We start from the raw sequence: 20186 nt of genomic DNA, 5'->3' as shown, positions 1-20186 counted from the left end.
CCTTCCAACCTCAGCAATTCTATGATTATGCATGATGGAGCCCAGCTTTCCTGGAGACGGCTGAACACCTGCCTGCCCATGGGAAGCAGGAAACAAATTCCTCTTTTTGCTTTGCTTGCTCACACAGCACTTCCTTTACTTATTGAACTGTCTTTATCTCAACTCACAGGTTTTCTCACTACTGCAGGGTGGGAGGTGGGTGAGTGGCTGTGTGGGGCTGTGTGGTGGCTGCTGGCCAGGGTCAAACCCCACCAATATGGATGAGACAGCCATCACCACCTTGAACACTCATGAAGACTTTGGATATGCGAATATTTTACATTGTGGTACTGTTTTCAGTTATAAACTTACTGGGCGTTAAACATTAAAAATGAAATTATCCATCATCAATTAATGTTTCACAATAGATTTTTTTGAATGGAATCAAAAACTATGGGAGGAGATAGATTTTGTTTTGCCTGCATTAGAACATTTTTAAAATTTTAAGAACCTCCAGCAATTCCACGTTTTAAAGGAAAGGATTTCAGGTTTTGCAAGAGCTGGTCACTTTAGTGTCAGGACTGACTAGGTTTTTTTTACTGGTTGCTCTGTTAAGAAGGAAATAAATTATGAGCCTATGCAAATCTTCACCCAAAAATACTCATTTTCTTAGCTAAGTCCCCCAAAATTTCAACCTGCTATATGGTCATTCCAGGCCAGAGCCCCAGGGGTGATGTAAGAAACATTCAGCGTAACTGCTTCTGCCAGCTGCGGTACATCTCTACAGCAAGACATTGAGAGCAGAGACACCAACCACTTGCTTCTTGCTTCCAATAATCCAGTAAGTAGCATCCTGCCGGAGGGAAGATTAAGGAAAAATCATGCAAATGGAAATACTAGGATGAAGTATGGATGGAAGGAGAAAAAAACAAAAAAAAGTTGGATGAGGATGATTTGCCTTGGTGGAATGAAAAGCAGACTGAGTTGGAAATGAAATGGGGGGCTACGGAAACAGGAAAGTGGAGGAAGGGCAAACCCAAAAAGCCCCAGAAAACAGTGTCAGACTTTGTGTGTCATGAATAAAACAGAAATGTCTTTGACTCCTCCTTGACCTTCCAAAAGCAGCTGGAGAGAATCCCAAGACACTTGAGCTTCATTCTTTGTTGGTGAGTACATGACGGAATCATAAAAATCTCATAGCAAAATGTGCATCACATTTTCATCAAACTCATCTATACAGAAGCTGGAGGTTATCATTCTCCAGCCATTGCTCCAAACACATTGTGCAGCAGATCCAAGAGCTCCAACCTTGATCCTGGTAACACTGACACTTACGTGACTTTTCATGACAGAATTTTCTACTTCAAACGTTACTATGCTTCTTAAACTGCTAAACACTATTAAGTTTGTTAAGCTCAGCACTTAAAATGAGAAATTAAAAAAGTTATTGTCATTCGGGCAATATGAATTCAGCCTCCTAATAAAGGATAAATACAATACTGTTGCAAATACCATGAATACCATTCAATGCACTTTGAACCCGGTATTTGCATCCTTCTCCCTGCGTCCCCCCCTTCCCCCCAGAAGACACCTCTGGAGGTGTTTTAAAAACCTGTAATGAAAGAATCGGTGCTCATCACAGGTCTAGAGGGCAATCATAAATGGAGCATACATCGCAGATGGAGCTCATGGCCGAACTACTCTTGGTGGTTCACCAGCTAGATCCGGGATCAAACTACAGTCTCTCCCCGTTGTCACACAAGCCCTTCTGCAGCACAACAGTCAGTACTAAAAAAGCATGGGAACCTACGACCTCAGACCAAAAATTCCACAGCTATTTGATCCTCATTTTTGAGGGGCTTCAACTGAAAGGATATTTTTCTCAGGAATGCTGAACATTTAGATCTACAATTTGAAATCAATGAGACCACTCGTTCAAAATAAAAAAAATAATTGCAATACAAAGCTAGTGTTCCGAGATGTCAGTCTGCGCGTTTAGTCTGGCCACACAAACTGACATATTTCAAGTTAATCTTTCAAATTTTCTGCCATACAAATGGAAAACCGAATTAATTAGGGCCTATTTCCACAAGGGAGCATAAAAACAAGCATGTTAATTTTTTTCTTTCCCTCTCTTCCCCTGGTGTTTGTCTTTGAAAAAATAGTCTGTGTATACATAGAAGACACATTTTATAATTTTTTTATTTAACATTTATTCAAATATAACCTTAATTCCGACTTTATAACCTCAACGCTTTTATAGCTATGTGTGTGACAACTCAGAGTTATACATCACACTAAATTTATTGACTTTCCAAGGGTGCAGCAGCCATACTTCCCTCGAAAGAAGACTGAGAATTAAGACCGGATAAGTAAAACTATGTAAAGTTCTGTCAAATCTTTAGGCTGAAAGAGTCTGTCTCTGGTCCTCTGTGCCACAGCAACACACTCAAGACATATGAGTACATGAATAATCAAAACCACCTGGCTCAACTTCCCTTCGTAAAGGATGCTGCCAACAGAATCTGCCTTTCTGCTAACAACTAAGGGCAAAAGGGCCAACAACATTCACATTTAAGCCTCCACTGCAAAAACGTAGACGCTCTTCCCAAATGTATCAAAAGATAAACCTGACGTACAGAAAGCAGGACGTTTGCACCACTGATTTCCAGTCCTCGCGACACCCTACTGACAAACCGCCTAATTGCGGCTCTTGACATTTTTAAAAATACCTAATTTTTTAATGAAAAAAATCCTGTCATTACCATACGTTACACGCAGCATGGTGTGGAGTTTCTCCCCATCATAGGGAGCTTCGTTTTCCAGGTTCGTGTCACCTGTTTCTTGTTACCCATGTAAAATACCACACGTTTTTGCTAGTCAACCAACGTTTTCCCTGAATTACTGCGGCTGAGGCGTTACCTACCCTACCCCTTCTTACGAAGCGCTGCACAAACCCTCCACTCCACAGAAAACGTTATATTAAAGAGACAACTATCCTAAATTTAAAGAAGACAAACACAGCTTTTGCACTATCAACAGCGGCTCCATCTGCACAAAAAAATGGTATTTTCTATGAAGGAAAGAAGCGATTAGACCAGCTCCAGACGCGCACAGTTTATGTTTGGAGGCGCGGTGATAGCGACCCCGCCGCTCTCCTCTCGATGGCGGCCAACAACCCCCTGCCCTGCCCTGCCCTCCCGGGGTCCCTGCCCGCCCCTCGCCTCCCGGCCCAGGGCCACCTCTGCCCGGGGGACCGGCTCGGCCGCCGCCTCGGCAGCCAAAAGGGGGGGCAGCGCCGTCCCTCCCGCCATGCCCGCCGCCTCCTCACAGGCGAGAGGCCGCCGGGCCCTGAGGCGGGAGCGCACACACCTACCGTCTCCTTGGCCGCGGCCGCCACCGGGATGGGGAGCAGCACCCGGGCCCCGCCCGCCTCGGCGGCTGCCGACTCCCGGGGGGGCTCCCGCCGCCGCTCCGACAGCCGGTACCCCAGGTAGCCGGCCAGGGCACCCCCCGCCGCCCAGCCCAGCTCCCGCCGCCACCACCACCGCCTCAGCCCCGCCGGCCCGGCCCCGCCGCCGGCCCACAGCCGCCGCGCCGGGGGGGCGCCGGGCGGGGGTCCCAAACGGCGGCGCCAGCGCAGGAGGCTGCGCAGGGCGGCCATGGCCGTGGCCGCCGCTCCGCCCCGGTTACCGGCGGACGCAGCCCCCCGGGGGTGCCGGCAGAAGCCTCGCGAGAAGCGGGGAAGGGGTGGGGAAGACAGAGGCCCCCGGCAGTCCCCGCCCCGCCGGGCTGTCCGCCGCCGCCGCCCGGGCCCGGCCGGGCCCACCCCGCCGCCGCCGCTTCCCTCCCCGGGGTGGCCGAGGGGCGGCCCTGATCCGGGGGAAGGAGGAAGGAAGGGCTGCCAGCCACGCCTGGCTTGCCTCCAGGCCGTCAAGGCTGGAGCTGGCCTCAAGATCCGTCACCGTTTCACCGCCGAGGCTGTGTTAAAAGCATCCCGGGATCCTTCGTTATCCGTGTGGGAATGAAGCCCCATCGGTCTCGTAAAAACCTGGTGATGTCCCATCCCGTTTCCCAAGCCTTGGGAACCCTCGGTGCGTACCTGATACACAGGCGAAGCCAAAAGCGTGAGGATTGTTTCCGATAAACTGACATTGAACGGCGTTGCCTGCGATACTGACATTTGGCATATTAAATCCTTGGTTTTACAGTTACAGCCCTTACAACAAAGGGGACAAATAGTCTGGCAGACTATTCCATAATTTTTTGAACTGTGCTGTAAAGTTTGGCACCTAGGCGAACTCTGTGATTCTCTGAACTTAGTCCCATGATCTTAAGCATGTTGGCACTTAGTCCCACCAGGAACAGTTGTTAGAAATGACATGTGAAACGGAGATAAACAACTTACCAACAGAGTGTAGTGCTGTCCTTTACCATTCCTTGACTGATACAGATAATGTTCCTTCTGTTTGGTTGCTTACTGCATTGTTGCATTGGGACCCATATTACTGAATTCCCTAAATAGCAGCCGGCTGGAAAATTCTGCAAACTTGTTGAAAAGTCAGCAAACTTGCTGGGGGTGCGTGGTCTCAGTCCCACTGCCCATGTCACCAACAAAGATGTTAAGCAGCACCGGTCCCAGTACTGACCCCTGAGGAACACCACTCGTCACTGGTGTCCACTTGGACATTGAACTGTTGACTGCAACTCTTGAGTGCGACTGTCAGCCAATTCCTTATCCACTGAGTGGTCCATTGGTCAAACCCATGCCTCTCCAATTTAGAGACAAGGATACCGTGCAGGACAGTGTCAAATGCCTTGCACAAGTCCAGGTAGATGGTTTCAGTTACTTTTCCCTTATCCACCAACACTGTAACCCCGTCATAGAAGGCCACCAAATTTGTCAGGCACAGTTTGCCTTTGGTGAAGCCATGTTGGCTGTCACCGATCACCTCCTTATTTTCCATGTGCCTTAGCAGAGTTTCCAGGAGGATCTGCTCCATGATCTTGCTGGGCACAGATATGAGACTGACTGGCCTGTAGTTCCCCGGGTCTTCTTTTTTTTCTATTTTAAAGATATTATATCAGGGGAGAACTGTGGCCATGTTTGTCAACTGACAGTCTGACAGACCATGCAACAGTAGGCATGGCCAAGGTTGAATTAACCTCAGAGCAGGTATTTGGGGCGAATGACAGAGTTACTGCATTTCTTTCAATATTTTAGAATACCGTAAGCCAATTCATACCTCAGGTAATTCCCTTGACTTCATTATTCCCATCTGTTAAAAACTAAGTATTTTATCTGTTAATTTTTTTAGATCTACTGCTTTACTTACAAGCGTGTTAGATGTATGTTTCCCAAGCAAAAGTCTTGTCTCCAGATCTGAGCTACATCTCTGTACTAAATGATAAAAGGCCAATATTTAGGTGTCAGGACAATAATAGTTTCAGATGCTTAGCATGACTGAAACTCAAGTATTTCTCCTGCAGTTACATGACTAAGCATCCGGTCTGGAAAATTTTGTAGAACGTGGCCCTTGGATCTTTTCAGTTCTAGTTACCTCATTGGGAAACATCATTCACTGATATAGACTTTTTAAAATAGTCTAGTTTTTCCATTTGATTGGAAACAAAACCGCTTTTGGTCAATGTAGTGTCCCAAAGTAAACCTATTTGCCGTGTGACTCATCAGTCGCCTAAACTGTGGACATGAACCATGAGTTATCTCCGTGCTCACATTGTTTCCCTGAAATCGGTTAGGCACATTTTAATGACTTTTCAATAACACCTTTAGGCTAATCTTTTTTTTTTTTTTTCCACTTCAAAAAAATGCAATACACATCTGTAACTGCTTACACCTGGATACGTTGTCAGAACTTCCCTGGTGAGGTGTTTGCTTCGGAACAAGAGCGCAATTTATTTCTGCAGCAAGTCAAAAACTGAGAGCTGCCTGCATGTCTTATGTGCGCAGATTCAGAAACCGTGTAATTTAAATAAATCAAGGTGTTTTTTATCCAGTGATCCACTTACGGAACTAATGCAAAAGCTGCCAAATGAGGCATTTGAATGTTGATATATGTGGAAAAGGTCCATTCTTACTGGATGTAGCTGGATGTAAACATGTGCTGACTACCTGCCTAGCTTATACAGGAGTTATTCATGTGTATCCACAAAAACATGGACAATTAAATCACGAATCTTAAAAAGATGAATTTCTGCCTTCATTTAAAGAAATAAAACAAAAAGTGAAGGTGCAAGAAATATAGAACTTCCTTTCCATAGGAAAATACTTTCTTTCAGCATTACTTCTCCCTCATCTGAGCTTTTGTAAATAGGTAGATATATTTATATATACATGTATGTATACATGCATGCATACCTGCAACTATATCAGTTCAGAAGAAAAAGGTCTGAATGCTTTTAAAGTCTGTATGCATTGCATTTAAAAGGCTTTAGATCATCAGATTATGACCTGATTTGTACACGGAGCTTGAAAAAGATTCTGTTCTTTTCTTCCCAGGAAATCCTGCACGAGAATACACCTTATTTTACTCAGACCTGCAGTGCTCTGAAAGGCTCTCACTGTAACTTCATCAGGTTCTACTCGTCTTGTTGGAAGCAGCCAACCATGTTTTCTTGTCCAGATCTAGGAAGACTCTGGAAATGACCATGATACACAGGTATCTCCAGCGGGACATATTCCTTTATGTTCTACTCAGTGGTTTTTGTTCCGCCCTGTGTCTGCTTCCTCGTGTAGTCACGAACCCCCCCTTCATTCTCCTAGACAATATTTTGTTGTAGCATTCAAATTTTATGGATGGCACTGGACGGATGTAAGAGAGTCCTAGAATTAATAAAGGTGCAATAAATTGCAGGACATAAAGTTTTACAGCTAACAACTTTTTTTAACAAACCTGATAGATACATAGATCTGTCTCTCTCTATACGTATATACACACACAGACACATATATATAGACTATCTATTAAAGATTTCAGTCCGTTGCTTTCTCCACTCCCTTAGTAGCCACCAGGTTTTGCGTATGACAATATGCTATTCTTAGGAAATTATAGTAATTATATTGTGTATAGAAGCCCTAACTGCTTGCTATGGAAATAAAAACTCGGCCACATATGTATTTGTTCAACGACGCTGAAAGTGCAGTCTCTAGGAAGTATATGTAGAGTTGATTAGATTGCACTGTATACTTTCAGTTGAATTATGTGCTCTTGTAAAAACACTCTTCAAAATTATTTAACTTCCCATGGTATAGTCTCAGAAGGTGCAAAAAAAAAAAATCCTTAGTGTTATCTTTTCCTGTCACATGACTACTGCAAACACCAAAAAAATTCTTATCTTTTTGTTTCTTTTCTGGTACTTTATAAAAACAGCATAACCGGTTTAGTGTCCAGACATTAAAGACTCCACTCGGAAAAGATCGTTGTTACATATTCCACTCTACTTTAAATGTTTCCATTATATAGCAGGAAAGATTTAGCCGTGAGGGTCTTCCAGTGTGTGATGGCTGATTTTTTTTTTTTTAATAAAATCCCCTTCTCTACTGGGGACAGTGGTGCCATTTAACCAGAAGAGCCCTCTACTGTTCATAGGACTCAGAGAGTACTGCTTGGACCCGGACACATTATCTGTCTTGGAGCATCTTCAGGCTTAGAAGAATATGCCTCCTCCGTTTAGCTCTACCATCCTAGTGCATGTCCTGCAACTTAGCAGCTGTGACGAACTAATTACAGTTTGATCTTGACCTGCCAGTCATGTCAATAAAAATACTTGATGCGTGTTTCAAACGTTTTAGGTGTATTTGAGTAATCGGTGTACAGGCTACTTGAGAAATAGGTGCCATATAGATTATTCAACTTTGATCTATTTCTTTGATTTAGCACTGCAATTAAGTAGATTTGGTTCAAAGAGAAAGCTCATTGGTTGATGTTTTACACTGATGTGATAATGTTTACACAGATGTGCTTTGAAATCTCGATTATGGTGGATTTTTGGGTCCCACCACATGACAGGCTCCTGTTATCTGAAAGGTAAAATAATATAACATCTATCTGTAACTGCCTTCAGAGCAGGTCCGCCTGTGCTCTCTTCTGAGGTGATTTATCTGATCATTGTATTTAGCGTTAGTTTTTTCAGTTTTAAATCCCTCCACAGTAAATCACTTGCTTTAAAGCAGCCTTTTTATAATTCAGGTGCACACAGGGGCAGTACTTAGGACTGCAATGATGAAAAGGTGTAGCATTACCTGCTTTAAAGCACCTGCCAATTAATTAGCCCTATACTCTCCATAGCAAATAAAGCTAAGCAGTCAAATCCATTTGATCTCTCAGATTTAGACTGCGACTGAAAAGACCGCGGAGCAAGACGGGGGAACTAATCTTTCATGATTCTCTGCAAGTTTTTTGTTTAAATGAAACCTTAAACCGCTGAGCGATTCTCTCAAACTTTTGAAAGAATTAACTACGAAAGTTCTTTGCATTTTATGCTCTAGTACGGTGTTTTAACATTGCCAAGGAACTGCATTGCGTATCTTGAATGCTAAGATGGGTCGTGTAGTTTGAGCCCTAAAATTCATTAGGCATTACAGAAAAAGCTGCAAAGGTGGCAAAAGCCAATCTCTGAGTTTTAATATACCGCTGTTTTACCATTGCTGATAATGAATATGTGTTCCACCAGTGTATTTGCGTGCATGAACCATTCTGCGTTGGGGATGAAAAAAAATGCATACGCTCATCTGGAACAGCACAGCAAAGTCCTGAAGTGATTCAAAATGCTGTAGAAAGACAACAGAGATCTTCCAGTACGTGATATTATTGCTAATTTGTGATGCCCACAGACTTTGGTGATGGGCCCAATGCAAAACCCGAAAGAAGATGGGTTGGATGAGCCATCTCTCAGTCTTTCTTTCTTCATCTCTGCAGGTTTTGAAAATGTTTATCCCAAACCAGGGGCCGGCTCATTTATGTTTTTCAAGATGTTGTAACGATAGCCAAACACTATAGATGGGTTTCATGTCATGTTCAATGATAAATTAAATGCGAGGCAGAGTTTGCAGAGGGGAAAACACCTCCCTGACTATGCCAATTTCTTTAGAAATTCCCCTCCTTGTAGCTGCAGTGATAAAAGGCGCGGGTAATGCCTGTACATTTTATTAGCGCTTTAGAAACAGGGAGTAAAACTGTCAGATCTTTGTGTGTTTTTTCTTTTTTTTTCCCTTTTTTTCTTTTTTTTTTTTTAATCTCCTTTCATGTGTGTCTGGGCAGGTCTCACCCTCAGGTAACGCCCTTTCTCCTTCTTCCCTCCTCGCCTCTCCTTGCACCTGTCCGCGGAAGCCTCCTCCGGCTGCCGCTGCCCGCTCCGCTCCTCTCCGCGCCCCCTCCGCCGCTGGGTGCGGGCCGGCGCTGCGGGAGGGGCCCGGCAGCTCCCTCCCCGCCGCCCGCTCACATCAGAGGAAGGTGCGAGGAGAGGAGGAGGAGGAGGAGGAGGAGGAGGAGGCGGCGGGGGGGGATGAAGGGGGGAGAGCCGGTTTACAATTTCAAACGCAGCCCTCCCCGCCGAGGGCTGCATTAGCATATGTCAGGGGGCCGCAGGTATATATATACACACGCGCGGGGCGTACAAACGCCACCCCGCCGCCTGGCTCGCCACCGGCACGGCTCGGCTCCCCATGCTGGGAGCCCCGCCGCGCCCCCATGGCTCCGCTGGCCGAGGTGGGGGGTTTCCTGGGAGGCCTGGATGGCCTGGGGCAACCGGTGGGCGCCCATTTTTTGTTGCCGCCCGCCGGGGAGCGCCCGGCGCTGCTCGGGGACCGGCCGGTCCGCGGCGGCGGAGCGGTGGCGGCGGCGGCGGCAGCGGCGGTGGCGGCGGCGGACCTGGCGCATTTGCAGGGCATCCTGCGGCGGCGACAGCTCTACTGTCGCACCGGCTTCCACCTGCAGATCCTGCCCGACGGCAGCGTGCGGGGAACCCGCCAGGACCACAGCCTCTTCGGTAGGCGGCCACGGCACGGCACGGCCCCCCAACCGCGGCCGCGGGGGGGCGGGGTGCGCATCCGCACGCGTGGGCACGTAGGGGTGTGTTTGGGTGCCCGGCTGTGGGTGCGCCTGTGTGTAAGGGGCTGTGTGTGTGCAGGCGGGTGTGTTTTTGGGAGGGAGGTGCGATGGCAGTGATGCTGGGGACGGGGGATGAGCTCTCGGTACCGGCTTCACCCTCCGTCGTTAAACCACCGTGGCAAGGTGGCAAGGCGGGGTGCGCATCCCACCCCAGCCACGGAGTACGGATGCGTGCCTTGCTCAGCCTACGCTGGATGTCTGTAAGTGCAGGCTTATAGACATAAGGCTTGTAGAGATAAGGCTTATGGACATAAGCGTACGCTGGCGGGTTTGGTGGGAAAGGTCGAAAGTCAAACTGATTCTTTTTGTATTCGCTATCTCGAGTCTCTGTGCAATAATACAGACCGCGGACTGGGGCAGGCTGACCTTTAGGATGCGTTAGGCCGCTTTGGGGTTTTTTTGGTGGGACAAAAAGGTGAAGCAGAGGGGCCTAAAAATGCCCCAAATACTTAAAATGCTCGCTAGCCCACTTTGTATGTCAATAAAGCAAAAAAAAAAGAGGTGAAGACAACCCCAAAATGTAAATGTTTCCTGTGATGTAAGGGTAAATCCTAACTAGCAGTTGTAGGAACTGGACATCTGAACAAACCTGCTGTTGTCAACTGCATGTGAGTTTTTGTGTGTATTGATTCGGCAGTCATAAAAAGGTGATTAAAGAGTTTCCTATCATCCTGCCCATAGTCAAAACAATCTGCTGGAATGGCTCTTAATTGCTTTTATAACACATGGATGTTTTCAGAAGTAAAAGAGCAGTAGTCAAACAGACAGTTCTTCTCAGAAGGAATATTTCCTACAGCGTGTAAACATGAAATAAATCTTTGCTTTAAAAGGAAAAAAAAAAGTTAGCCCCAGATCAAACATTTTCTGGGCTTTTTAGAAATGTTCTTCCTTTATTCTACCACTATTCTCGGCAGGTTTGTCTGATGTGGTTGCTTTGTGGGTTGAATCACCTGCTTATTATAGTTTTGAGAAAGGGTGGCTTTGAAAATGATACCAGAAAGACAAAATACCTCCACCTCTTTTTATGGGACTTTGTGCTTTAGGAACTGGGAAAACTAGGATGATTTACATGCAACAGAGTTTTTAGTGCTTACTCTTTGTAGAGGATTTATTTTCTTTGCTGCTTGGTAATAGAAATAAGAAACCTGCCACAGCTCAATTAAAATTCAAAACATTTTAAATTATTGTATAGTCCAGACAGTCCATCTGTCTGAGAGTGAAAAATGGTCCTGCATGAAAAAGAGTAATCATAAATACAGCAAATAGACAAAAAGTCATAATCAAAATCAAATGCACTTTTAAAATCACTTACCTTAGATTCAGATTTTTTTTTTAATCTTTTGTGGTTTTGCTGCTGCACAGCAAAATCTTGTATTCTAGAAGAATTTCTTTTTGAGGCTTTGTTTACATTGTTAACAACTTCCAAAACGCCAGTTCACATGTTCCCTTTCTTTCATGTTTTGTATGTACTGTAATCTGTGCATATCAATTGGTTAAATATGTTGGCGTACCCTTGCCAAATTCAGGCTTCAAATAGTGCCTCATCTCCCGAATAGTTGATATTATTAATATATATTACATTTTTGGGCAAATGTAACATAAATAACGCTATAATCCAAACATTAGCAAATAAGCAGCGTGCTTCACGCACATAAAAAGCCTGCACTGGAGATAGCAAGTTGTGTCAAGAGGTGTGGGCCCATATGCTAGATAAGATGCCTGGCAAATACTTTTTTTTTTTTTCTGTGGGTAGATTCTGTTATATAAAATTCCCATCTGTACTTTGATTTCCATTCAAATGATCTAATAATGGATGTGTGTTCTTAAGATAATGCCATAGAGAAAGTAAAGTATATTTTCAGGTAATTCAAACCTATCTTCCAATGTTTGAGTAGGCAGTTTAGCAAATAGTGTATAATCATTATAGATTACAACTGCATGGTACTGAAGGCTTTAGGCTCAGCGCTGAATAAAATCCTTTCATATTCAACATTAAAAAAAAAAAAAGTTTCTTAAATGGTATAGGATTCTGGTTTCTAGATGAGGCTTCTCAAGCTGCTTTCCGGTGAATGTTGTATACGTTTCCATATGGTGTTTGAAATTTCAGAAAAAGTAGGCCACGTTTATTATAATATGTACATTTTCCACTGCGTTTTGGATGCTATGTAAGCTATGTGCTTACAAGTTGAATTAAAGCAATCTCTTTTTTTTTTTTTTTTTTCCCAGGTATCCTTGAATTCATCAGTGTGGCAGTGGGACTGGTCAGCATCAGGGGCGTGGACAGTGGCCTTTACCTTGGGATGAATGAGAAGGGAGAACTCTACGGCTCTGTAAGTACCGCTTTCGTGTCAGTGCACACACGTTGAGGGTTGGAAGGGACCTTATTCACTTCTTAGTGCTGATCAACCCCCTCAAGTAGCTAGCTGAGGTAGTACTGGCTTTCAAAACACTAACAGCTTTTTCTGTTGAAATGTATACTGTTTTTTTAAAGTATACAGTATAGCCTTGGATACTAAAGATTCGATGGGAAAAGTTTCTCTGTCTTAGATGAAGAGAACTGAAAAGAAATATTCCTCAAATTATTATGAAAAATAGCAAACTAAAGTAGCTATTCAAACAGCATTTAAGCTGCCTGCTATCTCATTTTCTTTTTATCAGTACTGCAAATGTATCGTGGTGCATACTTTATCCTCAAAAGCATTGGATGCAACCGGGAAACAGTTAAAAGGATAGTTATGGAACAAATAAATGACAATTAATATAGTACCCTGACTTAATTTATGTATAGACTAATGCTCCTTTACAAATGGCCAGGTGGTACTTCCAGGTACCAGCTTTTTAACATAAAAGCATTCTTTCAAATGCTGTGAAAAAGAGGATGATACCACGTGTCACAGTTTGGTACCACTGTTATTTGAAAAATCTGAATGGTGCAAGAGTACTGGCAGTATCTGTAGATCCCGACTGGAATATTTCCCTTTAAAAATGAAAATCAGCTTGTACTCATTATAGCTGATTTGTATCTGTGTAATAACTTCAACATATGACCGTAAAAACATAATCTTTGGTTTTTCCAATACTATCAGGGTAATAAGAGTCTTAGACTCTTCTCCTTTCAAATCTTAAAACATCTTGAGATAAGGTGTTCTGTCTCTCCAGTCCCTTTGGTTGTGGTTAGTCCCGTTTAAAATGTGGGAGGTGATGCACACCACAAAGAACACATGGAAATACCTTCTTCCTCTGTTACATTGCACCTGAGTCCCTCTACCAAACCTCATTTCTAGAATGGTTGATACCCCAAGACAGAATAGTTCCTGTAGATCAGGTGAATTTGAGTTAAGTCATAAACAAGTAACGCCTTCTTAGACAGACAGTTATCTAATTTGTGTTTAAATCCAAAATTGTATACGTACAGGTTCAGTTTTCAAAAGAATAAAGTAGGCTTCCAAACTCAGTGTCAGGGCTACGTACTCTTCTTGGGTTTGATTTGTTGACAGTTAAATGAACAGTAAGGCCACACAAAGCTTAAAACATTATCTTTATTTTTATGGTATATTTTTCATGCGTGTTCAGATATCTAGTGACAGCTTGACTTATTTTTCTTTGCTGTTTCTTTCTGTAGGAGAAACTAACTTCTGAATGCATCTTCAGGGAACAGTTTGAGGAAAACTGGTACAACACTTACTCGTCCAATGTGTACAAACACGGAGATTCGGGGCGGCGATACTTCGTAGCACTTAACAAAGACGGTACTCCCAGAGATGGGGCAAGGTCCAAAAGACACCAGAAATTCACTCATTTCTTGCCCCGGCCTGTGGATCCTGAAAGAGTCCCAGAACTGTACAAAGATGTGTTGGGATACAGCTGAGGAAGGAGGCAACTTTGGAAAAAAAACCCAAACCATACTGGAGCTGTCGGCCCCGCTGCCATGGCAATCCCAGCACGAGGAACCTGCAGAGGTCTAGGATGCTGGACTGGAAGAAGCTGCTTTGTGACAGACAAGCCTCTTGTTTTCTAACCTTTGGATTTAGGAGACAAAGCCTTCAAGCTGAGCGTGGACCAGCCTCCTTCAAACTTGCTGAACTGTGTGGTTGCCCGGAACCAGAGGGAAGTTGGAGTGTGACTTTTGTTATAAATAACAAACTCTTGGCAATTTTGTCTGGATTACCTGTGGTCCGTAAATTGACAAAGAACTACCTTCATCGTGTGGATGAGACGACAGCTGGAAGAAATAGAAAGAAATAGACTGTAATAAACCAGTAATGAATCCTGAGAACTGTATATGAAGTTTTAGTGGCTCCACTTTAGTGATGGACCTTAGATGTCGATGCATCATAGTCAGAGCTGGAACTTTTCTTCAGGATGGACCTATTTATACATCTCCAGATAGCATATATTTATTTTATATATTTATTTATTAAAGAGTTTATTTTTTACTGGGATATGAAGAGAATACAAACCCCTAACCCCAATGAGAAATAATTTACAGTGCCAATATTTCCTCTGAGTAATGTCATGATACAGAAGTGACATTACATTGCAATGCATCCAAAACCTGAACATTCATATTGCATTGTTTATCAATTACAGCTAAAGTTATATTTTATGCACATACTATTGCCTCGTGACTATCCTTATTTTGAAAAGAATGTTTAATATTTTTTTTTTGACCTATGAGAGTGCCTTACAGATCTGTACTGAATTCAAATGCACATTTAAAAAGGGAATTAAAAAATATTTCACTTTATTTGGTTTACTGTCATTTTTAACTTGAGAGTCTCTTAGCACACTGTGTAACATTTCAAACCTGCAATAATTGTCATCTGTGTAATGACTAACAGGAAAGTCTCTGCTCTCTGTAAGAATACTTAGCATTAATGACAGACCCTATATGATTTAGACCTAAACCTGTTGAAGCCTGCTGTCCTCTACGGGAAAGGTCGGTGCAGCAAAGGCAGCCCAGGAGAGGGCAGCAATATTTATACTGCCCCAGAGGTGGTCTCATGTTTCGGGTGCCAACACTCCCAGTGGGCTCCAGCTCAAGATTAACTCATCTGAGTTCAGTTTTGTGGAAGCGTATATGGTTCAAGTACTGCACGTGCATAATTTCTATCAAATCAAGGTATATCAAGCATTTTCCAGCATGTGCTGGAGCCATCACTCCACCAGAACTTCTGCCGATCTATAATGAGAAGTGGATGAGCATAAACTACTGGTGGACTGGGGACAAAATCATTTTACTTTCTGACAAATAAAAATCTAATGCAGATACACAGAAAGGTGTTTCATCACTTTGTAGCTAACAATATGTAACTTACCAAGGTTAAAGGCTTCATTAAAATTTTCTGAAAAACAGGCAGTGGAAGATCTACAGTGCACTGAATACAGTTTAGGAAAATAATGTTGTAATGTGCTTCAACTTACCATAAAATAGTGATTTTATGGGTGACGCAGTCCCGTTAGTAACAGATCAATAACTGAAGACAAAAGTGTACACTTTAAATAGAAAATTTTTTCCTGTGCATGTTAAAAAGTAATTTATACCATGTTAGTTGTGTAAAAAAAAACAACTAGTGGCTGCTGCTCAGGACATAATTCCCATACGTGGCAAACATGCTCAGTGTTTAAATCATACCAATAAAAGAGCTACTTCTTTTTGGATCAGCAGTTTACTGTTAATCCAACTACCTCAAAAGTACTTTGAAGATGGCAAGGGCTGTAATCATCCTTGTTATTACTATTGTACATCTTTTTTCACAGATATGATACAGGCTAAGACAGTAACGGAGGATAGGTTTAAGCGGTGAATAATCAGCTGGAACTTCTGTATCCAAACTGGTAGCCAATGTATAGATGAAGAGTGATACATCATTGTCATTTTCTTGCCCCATTCCCATTTTAGATATATGCCAATAGTCCTTGAAGAAAATGTAATGGATCAGGTATGGTGGTGCTGCATGACTGTACAAAACCTCCGGAGCACTGAAAAGCCGTCACAGCCTCCTTTTTTAGCTCTGGTATATCGCCATTGAAGGAAGATACTGTGTTTTCCCATTTCATTTTGCTTGTGGCTTTTATTTGCTCTCTGTTACAGTCTGTCCATCGTGATTTTCAGATGCAGTTAATGTTTTTCTAAGTTGAAAATGGCAGATGCAAAAGCAGCACCTCAAAATGGCTCTTTTCTTATGTCATCAGACTAATAGCTTTAGTTGTCAGTGGTTGGGTTTTTTGTGTGGTTTTCTCTCCCACTTCAGAAAGCCCCAGTGAACAGAGAAGGAGAAGTCGGTTCTGTTTAACCAGTAGAATTAATGATCTGGTTTACCACTCATTACATTTTGCATAACCCTACCAATCTGAAAGCTGTGGACCGCTCTCTCGTCATGAAGAGGATAATCTGAAGGAGGCGACATTGTTCAAGGTTCAGAGGAAATGTCTGAAGGCGGAGAAAATGCCGCATCTCGAAATAAATCCCTGCGTGGTTGCTTGCCCTGTTTCTGCCTTTCCTTTTTTCCAGGGAAGGAGAGCCATTGAGGGTAGTCATGCAGTTTGTGTAACAGGTGCAGCTCCACTTTCTGTTCCCTGCTGATTCTCTTTACAGCTGTAAAACCCGGCCCTTTGATCTCAGAGCTGGCTGGAAAGCGTGCTCCATGCCAGTTCCGTATTTCTTCACACATTCTGTTTTCTGCTGCACTCTTTTCCAAGTTGTGCCATACGGGAGATTTTCTGAAATCCAGGAGTAACCTTGACTTCTGAGCATATTTGAAGTGAAATTGTTACTTTTATTAACCTTTGTGCTTTTGTTTAGAATGAAGAAGGTAGAATTTTTAACGGTCTTCTGTGGAAAGTGTTCCAGCTGTAATAGTTACAGGAATAGGAGAATCCAAGTGCCTCTAGAAATGTGTATTTTTTATTAAACAGACTGATACAACCAGAAAAAGTGGACAGCTAGTCTAAAAGGCACACAGCCCTTTCATTGGTCTGAATCATTTGTGTTTGCACGGAGAATTCTGGTCCTGCCCATACGTTCAAGTTTTCTGCCATAAGCTTATTGATGTTGTCTTTTGCGCTCAGGTGTGACAGCCAGCTTCACTGATTCTGTCTGAAAGCTGAAATCACTGGTACGGCCATGCCCTTTGGTAGCACTCCAGGGTTGTGCAGAATTTACTTTCTGACACGTGAGAGTCACTTAACGAGTGCGTTTTCATCATAGCTTTCATTTCCAGCTATTTTAATTTCTTGATGTGCCTTGTTAACTCATTTTTCATAGCCATACAATCTTCCTTCAGTGGCTTTGTAAAGTTTTACCTAAACATAGATCTTTACTAGCAGCTGTATGAGCTGTGAGTGTGATTTTTAAATTTTTTTTTGGTTTAGCTGATATAATCATACTAATATTACCCTACCATGGCTCTAGTTACACCATTACAAACCATTAGGTTTGCTTTACTCCTTTTTCTGTAGAGCAATGAACTAAACAGAAGGCAGTTTTATACACCATAAATGCATCTGCGCTATTGCCTTAATGTACTGGACCAAGCCTGTGTCATAAATACTGAGAACACCGTGGTAAGATGCTTAAGTTTTGCTCATCTTGATCCATACTGCATGGGGATGCTACCAGTAAGGAGGCCTTTTGGAAATCTTTTAATTTGCTTCTTTTGCTTTTCATGTAAGAAAAGCTATTGACTCCATTGCTGTTAAATTCTCTGCATTTATTTGGTGGGATTTTTTTTTTTTTTTTTTTTTTAGTAGTGCAGTCATTTGAAGGCTCCAGTTATATGAACGTAACAATGGCTGCATGAGATCAGACAGTACCGCATCTCCACTGCATGGGGAAGAGAGTAAGAACAAGACAAACGCGTAATCTGGGCAGCCATTGTAGAACCCCAACTAGGCTTAGGACCTGAAGTCAATTCTCCTCTGCGTCATTTCCTTTGATGCGGCAGAAGAGTGAAGTAAACGTTTCGCAACGTTGAAGAACATGGTGGTGGAATTCTGCGCTTCCTGGATGTCTGCATCAAACCGCACTTTATCAGACATTTCTCGTGAAACAATTTCCTTTGCAGCAGCATATTCAACTGTTGTGGTGAAATCGTTGCTGTCAGTGTATATCTGGATGTACACGTGCTCCTCTCAGTACAAGGCAATAAACATCTTGCTAGACGGAGAAAGAGAACATTCTGAAGTTGTTATATACCATGAAAATGTTAATGAGGAAAGTTTGGTTTATGGCATTAGTTTTAACCAAGTTTTTCATACAAAGTTTTGCAGCACTTTTGACAATGCTGTATGGGTTCTTAACAGTCAGAGATTCACGGGCAGAAAACCAGAAAGGTGTAAAAGCTTCTCAGGTGGAACATGTTTAACCATAACATCTTTATGAATAAATTGTGCACAAATAGGAAGAAAAAAAAAAGCCAGGGAAGAGGTCAAACAGTTACTTCTATTGCCAGTTGGAGAGATATTAAGTTTCAAACAGAAATTGGGTGGCAGCTTGCCAAAATAACTATTTCATCTGCAACATGATCAGACACCAGACCCATTCTGGAAGTTCAGGAAAAAGAGAAAATACTGAATTAAAGCAGTGGTGACAGTAGCTCTCTGTATTTTGAACATATCCAAAATGCTGTTGGTATTGTTCTCTTATAGCAAATCTCTAGTAAATGCAATTCATGGGGAAAGAAGTACGAGTGTTAGAAAGGCAGTCTTTTGTAAGTGTGCTTAATAAAAATCTTTCTGTGGTAAAGTCCTTGTTTATATCTTTTGTCTAATTATAAGAAAATCGAATCATGCTTTATTCACACTTAAAATGTCACGAACCACTTGGTTTATGAATAGAGCCCAAGTTCAGTCACATTTGTCTCCCAAATGTCATCTTTTATACATAAATAACTACGCCAGCATATGTTTATGAAATATACTTTTCAAATTAGTTACAAGTGTTTCCTTTGTTCCTGATGAGAACAGTCTCAGTTGTTGACTGTTCCAGGGAACACGTTTCTCCCTTTATTACTCATGCAAGATCTTCCATCCATCTCTAATTCCAGTGGCTATACGGTGCCATAGACATGGACACGGATCTCAAGGTGGGTACATCTGCCTTAGGGTGGTTTCATCCGGGCGTAGTTGAGATATCAGAAGGTGGTGATAGGCAACTGTGCTTACACGTAAGAGTTTTTAGCAGTTGACCCCTATTGTTATGAAGGTTCTGGGTAGGAGCATGAAGTAATATTAGCTACCAAGTCATTGATATCCTGATCGTGCTAATTCCATGTCTCCTGTTTTGCTGGATCCAGAAAATACAGTTTCCTTTTCTAGTAGGGGTATGGATAGAAGCCAGTTGAGCTTGGCATGAACATGATGGAGGTGAAATGATAGGAAGGGGAATATTCTCAGGACTTTTTGCAAACTCCGAGATGTTTTTCACTATTAGTAAGAGAGCCTATTGATCAGGCGGGTTATCATGTTTTGAAGTCCAGCCAGAAACTCTTTTTCTTTTCAGCTGGACGAAGACCGTATCTTCATCTCTCAGATTTAGCACCACTTTGGCCATCTACTCTTTCTGAAAAGTAGCATAATCCAACGATAGCACAAAAAGTCATAACTGCATTCTGCTTTTTGTTCTGCCTTTCCCTCTAGCTATTCAGCCTTGGAACTACCTATTAAAGTCTTTATATCTCAATTTCACCACCTATAAGGGGATAATATCTCTAATCAATCATTAAGCTAAACAAACGCAGAAAAATCTTTTAACACATATAACTGTGTAAATTTGTGAAGAAATTTAACCTGCTAGAGAGTAGGCCTATTAAAATGGTCTTTACCTTTGGTAACTTTTAACACAAAGATATGGATGCACGCTTGTAGCCTACTGTATTCCAAGTATTGTTTAGAGCAGGTTTTGATTTTTAAAATGTCAGATGGTAGCTTTTTCTGTTCAGGAAAGTCCTTATCATGGTTCTACAAAGCTATGCTCTGTTGCTGGCCCTCCAGTCAAACTTTCAGAACTGTAGTTCTTAACAGATAGATCAGAGGCTTCTCCTTTTTTCCTTTTTTTTTCCTTTTTTTTTTTTTTGG

General features: G+C 42.6%; 2 protein-coding genes across 9 annotated transcripts in view; one reads left to right on the top strand and one right to left on the bottom strand.

Annotated features, from left to right (window-relative positions):
* MICU3 (mitochondrial calcium uptake family member 3) overlaps positions 1-3774 on the bottom strand; it is a 56072-nt gene extending 52298 nt beyond the window's left edge. For 2 of the 6 annotated variants that reach the window (XM_063337093.1, XM_063337094.1), the window contains exon 1: positions 3356-3774. In XM_063337093.1, the coding sequence (XP_063193163.1) occupies positions 3356-3643 (288 nt within the window). In that variant the 5' untranslated portion in view covers positions 3644-3774. The remainder of the gene's footprint in view (positions 1-3355) is intronic. The other 4 variants (XM_063337095.1, XM_063337096.1, XM_063337091.1 and 1 more) reach the window with 4 other exon arrangements.
* Positions 3775-3913: 139 nt separating this feature from the next.
* On the top strand, positions 3914-14728 carry FGF20 (fibroblast growth factor 20). Of its 3 annotated transcripts, none has more exons than XM_063337099.1 (4): positions 3914-4073; positions 6500-6659; positions 12336-12439; positions 13732-14728. In XM_063337099.1, exons 3-4 carry the CDS (start codon positions 12410-12412, stop codon positions 13975-13977), a joined length of 276 nt encoding a protein of 91 aa, XP_063193169.1. In that variant the 5' UTR covers positions 3914-4073; positions 6500-6659; positions 12336-12409; the 3' UTR covers positions 13978-14728. The 3 variants fall into 3 exon arrangements, with proteins under 3 accessions (XP_063193169.1, XP_063193170.1, XP_063193167.1); XM_063337100.1 differs by having other exon boundaries at positions 3914-4811; XM_063337097.1 differs by lacking the exons at positions 3914-4073; positions 6500-6659 and adding an exon at positions 9517-9987.
* Positions 14729-20186: the final 5458 nt, after the last annotated feature.

This window comes from Chroicocephalus ridibundus, chromosome 5 (genome assembly GCF_963924245.1).
Source record: "Chroicocephalus ridibundus chromosome 5, bChrRid1.1, whole genome shotgun sequence".
NCBI classification, from domain to species: domain Eukaryota; kingdom Metazoa; phylum Chordata; class Aves; order Charadriiformes; family Laridae; genus Chroicocephalus; species Chroicocephalus ridibundus.
This window is presented reverse-complemented; position numbering and strand designations above follow the sequence as displayed.